This window comes from Sorex araneus, chromosome X (genome assembly GCF_027595985.1).
Source record: "Sorex araneus isolate mSorAra2 chromosome X, mSorAra2.pri, whole genome shotgun sequence".
Lineage (NCBI taxonomy): Eukaryota > Metazoa > Chordata > Mammalia > Eulipotyphla > Soricidae > Sorex > Sorex araneus.
The window spans coordinates 242,176,612-242,189,647 of NC_073313.1; the positions used below are offsets into that span (position 1 = coordinate 242,176,612).

The window sequence follows — 13,036 nt, forward strand, 5'->3', positions numbered from 1 at the left end:
GGTCATTTTCCCTGACTTTTCACTTAATGTGCACTCTCCAGTTACATCCAAGATGCAGTGGACTGAAAGGTTCATCTTTTCTTATGATTGCATAGTAGTATTCCATTGTGTGTATGTACCACAACTTCTTTACCCATTATCAATCATTAGACATTTGGGTATTGCACTAAGTGCTGCAGTGAGTACAGTTGTATGTATATCTTTTCAAATTCATACTTTTATGTTGGGAAATAGATGCCAGAAATTGAGACTGCTGCGTTCTATGGCGGCATTATTCTTACCTTTTTGGATAAAGCCGCGTGGTATTTTCCTTGACAGGTTGAGCCAGACGGCATTCCCATGGTAAAAGAAGGTTCCTAGTCACCATATTCTTGCCCACAGTGGTTGTTGCCTGACTTTTTGAAGTATGGTGTTGAGGAAAACAGAGGCAGAATGAGCCAGGATATGCACTCACAGGTGTATTCAAGTATTTGATTCCATCGGCAAAGATAACAAAGATAGAAGTAAGCAGATGGAGCTACATCAAATTAAAAAGTTTCAGAGAAGATAAAAGAAACTTGGGCTATAATAAAGACCCCCCTACTGAATGACAAAAAAAAATATTTGTCCACCATACCTCAGATAAATATATATCTGATTTATGCAAAATCAAACAATATGAAACACAAAGCTCAACAATAATATCAATGACAACCAAAAAATCAATATGCCCATTAAAAAAAAAGGGAAATGCTTCCCTAAAGATATATAGACAACCTACAGGGCAAAATGTTCATCACTTATCAGGGAATTGCAGATCAGAACAGCAATTCTATATTTTATATCCATGCGAATGGAATATATCAAAAGTATCATTTTAGAGTTAGGGAGATAGCGCAAAGGGCTAGAACTTTCTGTATGCTTTGTATACAGAAATTTGTGTTTGATACTTGGTACTACATGTACTTCCATGTGCCACCAGGAGGAATGCTCAAACATCAAGCCTGGAATAGACTCAAAGCAAACAAAAACAAACAACAACAACAAAAATCACTTTTATTACTGTTTGTATTAGTTTTTATTTTTTTAATTTTATTTAAGATACCATGGCTTACAAAACTTTTAATGGCAGGGTTTCATATAGAAAATACTCTAGCATCACATCCTCCACTAGAGTGTCTCACTGTCTCCTCCTCACTCCCTGAGATAAGCTTTTTACTACAGATCAGTTCTCAGTTTCTGTTGTAACAGTTATTCCCCTACTATGTTTCCTTATGTCCAACATATGAGAGAGATTATTCTCTTCCTGTCCCTTTCCTTCTGACTTCATTCAGTGTTATATTCTCCAGATTCACCTACTAAATTGCATGAATTAGTCTTTTCATACAGTTGAGTAATATTCCATTGTTTCTATATGCCATAGTCATTAGTTCCTGTACACTTGAGTTGTATCCAGATTTGGGCAACTGTAAGTCTAGCTATGATGAGCATAAGAGTACAGATATTGGGGGCCGGAGCGATAGCACAGCGGGTAGGGCGTTTGCCTTGCATGCGGCCGACCCGGGTTCGATCCCCAGCATCCCATATGGTCCCCCAAGTACTGCCAGGAGTAATTCCTGAGTGCAAAGCCAGGAGTAACCCCTGAGCATCGCTGGGTGTGACCCAAAAAGCAAAAAAAAGAGTACAGATATCTTTTCTGCATAGAGGTTTTGGTCCTTGGGGGAGATGCCAAGAAATGCTGTAGAAGTGTTGATATTGGTAGTGGGAAATGTACACTGGTGAAGGTACATGTGTTGGAATATTGTTTAACTGAATCCCTCCCAACTCTTTTTATCTTAATTTTTTTATGGTGCATCCTCTTTAGATAATTTATAGGTTTTAGCCTCAAGTAGCTATTTGAAAAGTTAGGACGGTGACTAATAGAGCAAGTAAGGTGCTTGCCTGGCACATGCGGACCCTAGTTCTATTCCTGGTACCCCATATGGTCCCCTCAGTACCTCTAGCAGTCATCCTGAATACAGAGCCAGGAATAAGGCCTGAGCACTTTCTGGGTATGGCCCCCCAGAACAACCCCCAACCTCCAAAAAATAAAAATTTTTAGAAGCTGAATCTTTAAAGGCAAGTATAGTCAGTCACATAATTTAGCTTTGAAATTTTAGATAAATTTCTTCCCTGGTAGAGCCTAGATCTCAAACACTATACTCTTTGTCATTGTGGGTGACGTGAGAAAGACATCCAGGGGAGGCAGAATCTAAATGAACCATTCAGGTAAAAATAGGCAGATCTCCCACCACATCCTTGTGGATGTGTGAATTCCAATCATGAATTGAATAAAATGTCAATGGAATATTTATTCTAAAACATTGACTAAAATTATGAGAAAAAAACCATCACCCCCGCTTGTCCAGAGCATCCTGTTTGTATTAGAACTCTAAGTGGGCTTATTTGGAGGCTTTTATGGTGAAAGTCAAATATGTAGAATTCATTATTAATTTAGCATGTATTTTAATCACAAAAGGCTTATTTCTTTTCAGTTGATGATATGTGAAACATTTTCTGAATACATTACATAAAATTATCATTAATATGGTTCAGTGGATGCTATTAGGTAGAAAAAAATTTTTGATTTGGCACCTCATAAGCAGGTTATTATATTAAGAAGCCTTCCTTGTTAAAAAGAAACCATTGAATTGAGTAGGTGAGTACGTGTCATGAAACATAATAGTCCTTTAAAATATGTACTGTCAATTAAAGAAACAACTCCTTAGACATGGGTTATCTTAAATGCCATTTCCATGTATTTCACACAAATTTTACCTTCTAGGTTTTTCAAAATCTATTTATTCATTTGATTCTGGGTAATGCTATTTTTTAATTCTGGATAATGCTGTTTAATCACAAATTTGCATTTTGTTTAGTTTTTGGTTTGGGGTCATCTCTAGCAGTACCAGGGGAGCTATGTGCTGTGGACTCCTGCCCACAAGCTAGAGCCAGGCTCACGTCCCAGGCCTTACCTACAAATTCACATTTTGAAATGTTTATTTTTTTCACATATCAGCATAGAAATTAGTTTTAATGGCACTTTTAACACTGAGAAAAATATAAAATTTTAGGTCCCAACATTTGCTTTTTTGCTTTGGTTTATTTTACTAGGCACAAATGTTAACTCTCCCCCCCCCGTGTCTCTGTCTCTGTCTCTGTCTCTTTCTCTCTCTCTCTCTCTCTCTCTCTGTCTCTCTCTCTCTCTCACTTTTGGGTCACATCCCTATGGCACTCAGGGTTTACTCCTAGCTTATATCTTTTCTTTTTCTCTGTATTAATTTTGGTACTCTCAGAATACCAATTTATCTTACTTTTCCTTTTTTCTCTTTTATTTTGTTTAATACCTGTGTGATTTTTTATTTTCAGTCTAATATATTGTAGTGGGAGGGTGCTACAGTAAAAAAATTAAGTTTAAATTGATTGCATATTTTTCTTCTTTGTTCCCTAGAAATCTCATCTTTTTCTTTTATTTTCTTATGATTTATTACAGAGGAGGTTTCTGCAAGGATAGTTCAAGTAGTCACTGCCGAGGCTGTCGCAGTACTGAAAGGTGAACAAGAGAAAGAAGCCCAGAATAAAGATCAGCCTGCAGCTCTGCCCTTAGGTAAATGAGTAAGCCCCAAGTCAGATGTTGGTTCTGATACAACTTAATCATAGGCTAAAGTCTTTATATTCAAAGATTGACTATATCTCATAGTTCATCCTTACATAAAACACTGCATCAAAGAATTCTATTGGAATGTGCTGTGACTTGTGTCCACCTTTATCTGTAGGCTCATTGTGGTATTTGGGTGTTCTTTAGGATTATAAAATGATAATTATTAGGATTATTTGATTGATGCCTTTAAATTGGTTATAATTTTTCATTTTCAGATTTCTGAGATAGCTATTATCAACTAGCTATCTTTGTATCACATATGAATATGTGCCTTTTTAGTTTATTTAAAGGCATTGAGAAACTGTTTTCTCCCTCAAGCACAAGGCATTTGCCCTCCAGGCCAAAGAAAGTAATATCATGGAGTTTGCCAAGGAGAACACTATTTGCCAAAGGCTTCCTGCATAAAATACTCAAGAGATGGGTAGATGGGTGGATGGATGGATGGATGGATGGATGGATGGATGGATGGATGGATGGATGGATGGACGGATGGAGGATGGATGGATGGGTGGGTGGGTGGATGGATGGATGGATGGGTGGATGGATGGATGGAAAAAGAGATAAATACCTACCAACAGGGATAAATACATACACAGAATAGCTACATGGATATATAGATTTCTAGATACATAAATAGATGCATGCAGCTATGAATACATATAAAGACTCAATGATTCTTGGTTTTACCTAATTTATTTTTCAACTATATGATGAACAGGTATGGATCTAAAAACAGTAGATACTTATTTTCTCTCTTGCATTTTTTAATTTATTAATAGTTGATTTTCTGATTAGTAATACTTCAGTTATCTATTGAAAATAAAACCAAAAGTTCTGCTTCTCCAGAACTTTTGAAACACTTCTGTGATTTTCAATAAAATGTTCCTGGAATACAAAAGTTTGTTTTTTATCTAAAATCATAGAGGGGCAAGTTCTTTAAAATATTAACTCATGTGTTTCACTTCTCCTCTTTGAAATTTTAAAAAAGTTCTCTCTTTAAAAAAAATGTAGGGGCTGGATTGAAAGTACATTATGGGCGTTTGCCTTGCACACAGCTGACCTGGGTTCAATTCTTAACAACCCATATGGTCCTCCCAAGCGCCACCAGGAGTAATTCCTGAGTACAGAGCCAGGAGTAACCCCTGAGCATCACAAGGTGTCACCCAAAAAAGCAAAACAAACAAAAATGTAAGCCTCCATCTTTAAAATTTTAAACCTCGAAATATGCTATTATAGAAGCTCACAGAGTCAAAAAACTCAAATGTTTCTTTTTATCCCAAAGCTGCCTCTGTTGAATGTTCTATGAAGCTTAAATCTGTATGATTTTTAGAATACATTTTACCTCTTGCTTTGGCTGATCAGTATTTCCTTTTGAAATACCTTACTTTCACATAAGTGGTCAGAAGGAAGGTAAGTGTTATGAAAAAATGAGAACTCCAAGTTAACTGTGAATAATATGCATCTCTTATAACCTTATTCATTGATCCCTCACATAATGCTGAAGAATGCTTAACTCACACTAGCTCAAATTGCTCCCTGATGGTTTCTTTAAGCTGTGATAGCTTCTTTTTTTTTCCATTTCTAAAAATGTATACAGAAACAGGATTTGATATTGGACTTAGTAGAAAATAAGTTTTAAATTATGCAATTCAGATGACCAAAGTAACATTTTCTGTCTGACAAATTAAATTATATGAAAAGATTCTAGTAGTTTTTCAATTGGCCAAGTCAGTTTCAAACTGAATTTCTTTTGTGTTCTTCTATAGCTTATTAGAACCAGAATGAACTGTTCTATTGATTAAATTAGCAGGTGCAAGGGAATAGAATTAATCATAGATATTTAGAACCCACTTTAATTTATATGAAGAAAAAATGATTTTTTAAAGAAAATATAAAATGCTATTCTTTCTTTTTAGGTTTTCAAAAATATGTGAATCAGGTAACGGAACTAAAAATAAGTGTAGCACACAATTGAATCTTTCCCCGAATTTAATAGAGAGGTCTTTTTACAGATGGCAGACTGCCTACACAACTACTAGTCTATTAGGATTAATTGTTGTATCTCATTTTTCCATTGTTTGATCTTTAGCAGCTGAAGAGACAGCTAATCTGCCTCCTTCTCCACCCCCTTCTCCATCACCAGCCTCAGAAAAGACTGTAACAGTGGAAGAAGGTAAGGCCTATTGGAGTTTTTGAGGTTTGTCTTCTGAGAAAGGGAACAAAAACCTTGATGCATAAGCCCAAGATTTTAATAGGGGTTAAATTGTGACCAAATTAGGGATTAATGTGATTAAAATAATTAAAAACAAACATTGACTTCAAATAAATGTACAGTCCAAAGTAGAGAAATATGGTAACTAAAACTTTACTTCATAAGAGAAAAGGTAACTTTGTGATCAAATTACTGGGATAATAACAGAGAAACAGTTTATTTAATGTGAAATATTTGACAGAGAAAAGTCGATCTTATCTTGACTAAACAAAAAATAATTGATGAAATGACCACTTCCAGTGGAAGTATTGTCCAAGAATTGTCTCTGTTTTGCTCACTAGATTGTGAAGGTCTTCTCCCAACATGGTCTGCTGCAAACTCCATAAATATTAATGAATAAATGAATAAGTAAATGAATGAATCCCATATTGAGAGCAGTGAACTAGGAGCTGAGATCATGCTTCCTTTCCCGCTGAGACCTATTACTGTCCATGAATTTATTTTTGCATTTACTCCACATGGAACGCCTTGTCAGCTTTTCATTTCTCAGAGGGATGCCTTTGAAGAATATTCATTCAGAATTTGCGATGAAAAGCCCTATTTAAAAGCAAACTTTTTCTGGTGCAGTGACTTAGTTCAGTTAACTTTTTATATTGTTTGAGAGTCGCAGGAGAAGGCAGAAGAGCCCTTTGGCCATACTTTTTCACGATAACTTAGTTTTCATAAACGGAAATCAGAAATCCAGTACAATTCCTCTTTGTTTCTTTTATTATTCTTTTGTTGTCTCTTTTAGGCATTATTTTTACTTTATTGAAAAACTTTGTAGAAGACTTTGCTCTCTTTTATATAGTATGGAATTAAATTTAAATAATCTTAAATTTCCTAAATGCAGATTTCTCTACATTTTCAAATTATAGACTGTCAATAAGTTTATTTTAGTTGCAGATTTGTAAGATTTTTAATGCGAGGCTTCTTTCTTTCTCAACTTTCTTAAGTTGAGCTCATTTACCAATTTACTACCTGAAATAATTATTAAACAAACTAAATTATATTAGGAATACAAGAAAATGATGGGACCATATTCAGTGTATATAATCAGTATTATAATAGCTGCTATTACTTAATTTTCTGTAAATGTAATTTGACCTTTTAATTTATAGACTTGAAAGATTCCTTTGGTCTTCTTTTTTATACATTTTCTTAGCACTAAGTTTTATGATACAGCTACACTGTTTCCACTTTTTCAAACTCTGGATATGATTATGAAGGATAACAGATATGATCCTTGATTGTAAGGAAGGGACAGTCTGGTGGAGAATAAAAATTCAGTAAATAAACTTGAAAATAATTGCCATTTGTATTAGCACAGAAAGAAGGGAAAGATGGGAGAATTTGTAATATAGAATAAGAGAAATCTAATTGGTTGATCATGGGAGAGTTCAGGAGCTAAGCTCTGAAGCATAATGTTATTTTGGCCAAACAAAGATGGAGGAAAAGGAACATTTAAGCAGAGGGACCGGGAGGATCATGGGCACTCAGGTGGGTAACAGCATGAAATGTTTTAGGAACTGAGGAAGTCTTGTGTTTAGTAGGTAATGAGAAAAGAACTGAAGAATGAATTGAGTGTGGGATGAAACAGTGGTCTAGAAAGTCCAGGGGTTTAGATTTCACTCTGAATGTAGCTGGAAGTCTTCCATGCCAACTATACCTCCCTTTTAAAAACCTTTAAACTATGTAGGGCCTAATAACTTGATTTCTTAGTGATATGAAAACAGCTGAGGCTAGAGAGATAGTGTAGGGAATAAGGCTCTTGCCTTACATGCCACAGACTCAGATTCACCCCCAGCACTGCAGATGGTCCCCAAACCTTGTGAGGAGTGATCCCTGAGTGCAGAACAGGGAGTCAGCCCTGAATGCAGCTGTGTGTTCTCCAAAACCAACGGAAGAGAAAAGGAAGAGTCTGTACTTTACAAATTCTATCTTGTTTGTTTCAAAAACCAGCTATTAGTCCACTTTAAATGTTTGAGATAAATGTGATTTTGAATAACTAACCCCTCTTTAAATCACTCAAAGTAAGCATACTAATTTTTCTTTTTAGAAAACAAATTATTTTATGGTAAAATAGTGAGAAGTCAAAAGGTAGGGTTCAGGATTAAGAGCATGTAGGTTGCTTCCCTTGGCATGCAGCCAACCCAGGTTCAATCCTTGGCCTCTCAAATGGTCCCCCAAGCACTGCCAGGAGTGATTCCTGAGTGTGGATCCAGGAGTAACCCTTGAGCATAGCAGGGTGTGCCCCCAAAACGAAGCAAGCAAAAACCACAAGATAGGGTTCAACTTTTAAATTTTTTAAACCAATTGGTTTGAAAAGGTCCAAACAGAATTCCTTTACTGCGTTGCATATATGAAAATATGAAAATGTGCAGTGCATTAAAGGAATGCATCACACTGGATGATTATGTCTTTAAGTCAATCTCTTCATTTCCCCTTTTGGCCTAACCATTATAGTTGTCATTTGAACCGGATTCATATAACTTAGACAGCTCATGATAAATTATAGAATTGGTCCTAAAGCCAAAACAGGAATCTTTCTGTCCTCTTAAATTTGCTCCAGAATCTTATGGTTGTGATATCCTGTGTTGATGATGTAGCTACATTATAAGTGCTAATCTGAAAGAGCAGTATTCTCTCCTTATTTTTTTCTGGGCAATAAAATCCAAAGCTTGCAGAATGCAAAGGGTTTGGGAAGGATGGAGAGAATCATGGATAGTCCAGCTGCCTTCAGTCAGAGGTTTTGTGGGACAGGAGCTATTATTTCAGAATAGGCAAAAAGCAATGAGCTCATGATAGCCTCTGTGACTTTCTTTATCTCTCCTGGTCCCTTGAGCCAAAGGTCACTTTAATATCAAAGCTGGTGCTGATATAGCAAACCTTTCCTTCACCTAATGTATATTATCAGATGCTTTTAAAACCAGGTCAGCCCCATTTTGATGATGATCATTATATAAAAAATCACTGCAAAGTGTAGATTTGTGCAACTACTTTGTCCTTTAAAATATTTACTTTTTTTCAGTGGAATGAATTATATTATGGCAAAAGCAGAGTTCCCCCCAAGCATTACATACATTGGTAAAAGGAGATATTCAGTTTTGACTTTCGACAGCAAAATTAACCGCTATGGAATGAGTCCACTTTATCATAAACCTCTCATTCTAACTTTGATGTGTTAAATGAAGGAAAAGAGAAGAGACATATGATTCCTTGTCTGAGTATTCTTGACTGACAAAGGTGCCAGCCTGTCTGAAGTCTAGCACTATACTTGGCTCCTTCTCTGATATAATCTTCCCAGCAACCCAAATTGATAGATAATATTTTCTTCCACATCTTGCCTGGCATATTATGGCTAGTGAGTGGCATATCTAGGTTCAAGCCCAAATCTGTGTCTCTGCAACCACACCCCCAACTACATTCTGAAAACTTTTTCTTATCTAGGTTCTTCCTATGGGATTATTAAAGTGCTCTTTTTGTCTGTTACTATTTGGTGGCACACCCAGCAGTGCTGGAGGGCTACCCCTGACTTTGTGCTTGGGATATGCTGTGGGCAGTGCTAAGGGGACTGTATAGTGCTAGGGATCATAAAAGGGGTTGGCAGCATGCAAGGTAAGTGCCTTAATTTCTGTACTATCTCTCCAGACCGTGAAAGTAGAATGACCTTCCGGAAAGAATATTTTTTGTTGTTATTAATTACTGAATTGTTATTCTTTGTAAAAATCAATAATGGCATAATTTATTTATGACGTATTTATAATTATTATATATCCCATTTCCATTTGGATATGAATCAAAAGTAGCCATTATATGCAGTTTTGTAACAAAGAAAGCTCTATTATCTTTTCTCTTTAACCATTGGAACCAAATGTACTGTTTTGACTTAGCTGGCCTTGGTCCTCTAAGCATCACTTACTCCACACATCACTGAGATTTCTAATGTAGACAGACTTTGAGCTCATAGTTCTAAACAGAAGCAGAGTACATATACTTCCTTGTACCAAGAGGGCTAGTCTTTGCCAGACATTCTTTTTGAAGTTGCCTGGCTTAAGGCCAGATAAATACAACATTCAGAGAATATACTTTTCTGCTGGGATCATTATAGTTTCTTTTGTTTTTGTTGTTCTCTGATTAGAGTCAAAGTTTTCAGAATAGAAAATGCTGTTTCTTTGAAATGTTATAGATGTGAAGCCAGACTGTGGGCTGTTTTCATATTTTGGCACTTTCAAAAAAGAGCAACAGCAACAAGAAAGAGGAAACTGGAAATCTTCAGAAAGTTAAAACATTCAAGGAGTTATGCCTTTAAAATACCAGCTCTCAGCTTCAGGCTTTTTTTGTTTGTTTGTTTTTTATTTTTTAGTTTTATGTGGCAGTCTTCCTCACTCCCCAGAAAATCTGAATAAGCAGAGAGGCATTTTCATCATTGATTGACTGTCCATGAAATCTGTTGAATATATTAAAACTTTTAGAAGTAAATGATATACCATGGGAATTAAAAGTCAGGGAATTACTGACTTTGGAGGAAATATGAATGACTAGATCCTCTAACAAGTCAAGGTCTTATGATTCAGTGTTGTAGTCCAGATCTGCTCAACTGAGAAATCGTGCTAACTTGAACTAAGAATACAATCAAATGTTATTTTAGTTTTCTGCTATCCCATGATATAATAAGCATCATCACTAGGAAAATTTTGAGCACTTATCCGGAAACAACTCCTATAAAACAATTCATTAGAAATGTACTCAAAACTACATAGAATTTTATTTTGGTATCATAATTTCAGGCTTATTTTAACTTGCCTGTAATTACTGAAAATAAGCTATTACCTTAAAGTATATTGTATCTTCAAATTGCAGGTAAATTTTATTCTTCCTGCTTAATTTTGATGGAAATACAAATGACATAGATACTGCAGACTTATAATTGACAGTTACATATTTTATATAATTCTCTATATTTCTATATTTCCCTGTATAGCATCAATAGTGATGAACAATGTTATCAAGTTGCCAAGTAGGAGTAGTAAATTTACCTGTATCACCTCAGAAGCAAAATGTTGTTAATTTCCACCATTCTCAAAATATATAAAAATATAAATAACTTAGGAAACTGTGTACCAAAGAATATAAATTACATGTTTCCAAGCAAGGACAGAAATGAGACCCGTGTCTTTTATTAATTCAATGAAGAATTGGAGAAGAAAGTTGAATATAAAAGTAGCCAAGAGTCAGTATGCCAATAAAACTGTATAGAATGATGTCTTGATGTTCCTGAAACAACACTACAAAAAAATATAGAAGAGAAACAAATATAAGAAACAATTTCACATAACTGGATACCTTCTAAAACCATATTTTATCATAGCAGTGTAAATATTAACTTGTATTAAAAAGTGCTAAAAAGGCATAGCATCCAAAGAAAGAGTATGATTTTCTCAACAAGGCAGGAAATAAAAGCAACATTTTCTAGATTTTTCTTAAGAAAGCTGAAATTAAAAATTACTTTCTAGACTATGTTGAAAATGAAATCAAGTCATTTTCATTTTATCTGTGCATCCTAGATAATTACTATTGTGCTTTAATCTAAGTGCTTTTCCTCCATAATCATACAGGCATCAGATCTTAATAATGTTTTTAACTTATAAACATATTGATATAAGCATGTGAAATATTAATATACTTGAAATAATTTCTTCCAAGTAACGTATTGGTCCTGTGATGCTTTGTTTCTCTTCCAGTGTTTCCATGGTTATTCTGACTTACTTGAGGGGAATGTATAGATAATTTCTCTCATGCAGTGGGGTTGTCAGTGCATTGATTCAGCTAGATCAATGTCAGGATTGTTTAAAGAATAGTTGAATTCAGACTCCTGATCCATTCACTGTCTCCCATCCGGCATCAGCTTGGTCTTGCCAGTTTCCCTCCATCACGCTGTGCTGTTTCTGTGACCCTTTGTACCTTTCTGCAAAGTGTATGTCTTCATCTGTCTGATCTTGTGTATGTCTTGTCCAGTTTTCCCTGCATTTTCTTCCTGTGTGTCTGTTCATAGATGAAGGGGCTGAGGATCAAGTGGGTCCTCTACACATGTTCCCCAGCCATGAACCCACCAGCAGCGGGGAGAGGCGTAGACTCCTAGCCCCCTCCATCTCTGTGTCTGTGCCTGATGATGACCCTTCCAATTCCGATGACGAATACTATGAGCATCCTTTGTTCAGCTCAGAATGGACCACCTCTAGTGTGCTCCCCAGTGTCCCAGCGCAGAGTGCAGAAGCCCACTTAGGCCAGGAGAAAGGTGAACCAAGCATGGTCCCCTTTGGTTCCTCCTCCCTGCAGCTTTGACCACATGCATCATACCAACTGCGTCTTCACATGTGGGTGGGTGGGAAAGAAGCCTGTTTTTTCCATATGAAAGTGAAGTCCCTATATAATACCTTACATGTATCTACCCAAGAGCCTCAACAATTTGTTTTTTAAAAAAAAAAAAAACTTTCTTGCAATATGTGGATGACTTCCTTTTACATTATCATCATTACTTCTAAGAAAGCAGTACCCAGGGAGAAGGTAAGCAGGCATAGGGGAAAGGAAGAGGTAAAGCTCAATTAAAGTGTGACTCCTTTCTGCTCCCTGTGAGTACATCAGTTGATGAGTTACTCACAGCAAAGGAGATGACACTGAATCGTCTTCCTGCTTTTTGGATACATACTTTGAGGAGCAGAATGAGATGGATTTAGCCTCTTTAGTGTTGTGTTGATGAGATAGCTCTTTAGAAGAACAAGACTGAAGAACTCTGTAGGGCAGAGTAAATGTTATAAAGTTGAATTTATTTCTCCAGATCACTTAATCATCTACAAAGAGTCTTCCCTAGGTGACTAAATGTTAGCTCAAACCAAAAAAGATGGGAATCAGTAAAAAAAGAAATCATTCAAAGGTTTTCTTATTCCAGCTTCATAATGTGAGGGACCCCAATATGTGGGTAGTGATAAAAATAAGCGGGCAGTAGATTACAGGTAATCTTAATTTAGCCTGCTAACTTGATTTTTGTCTTGTTTTGTTTTGTTTTTGTTTGGGGACCACACCTGGCAATACTCAGGAGTTAGTCC

At 36.0% G+C, this 13,036-nt stretch overlaps 1 protein-coding gene across 17 annotated transcripts in view; it reads left to right on the plus strand.

Annotated features, from left to right (window-relative positions):
• MAP2 (microtubule associated protein 2) overlaps nt 1-13,036 on the plus strand; it is a 316,282-nt gene that overhangs the window by 256,080 nt on the left and 47,166 nt on the right. For 12 of the 17 annotated variants that reach the window (XM_055123372.1, XM_055123371.1, XM_055123385.1 and 9 more), the window contains 2 exons: nt 3,512-3,625; nt 5,769-5,852. In XM_055123372.1, coding sequence (XP_054979347.1) covers nt 3,512-3,625; nt 5,769-5,852 — 198 coding nt within the window. The remainder of the gene's footprint in view (nt 1-3,511; nt 3,626-5,768; nt 5,853-13,036) is intronic. The other 5 variants (XM_055123373.1, XM_055123387.1, XM_055123386.1 and 2 more) reach the window with 1 other exon arrangement.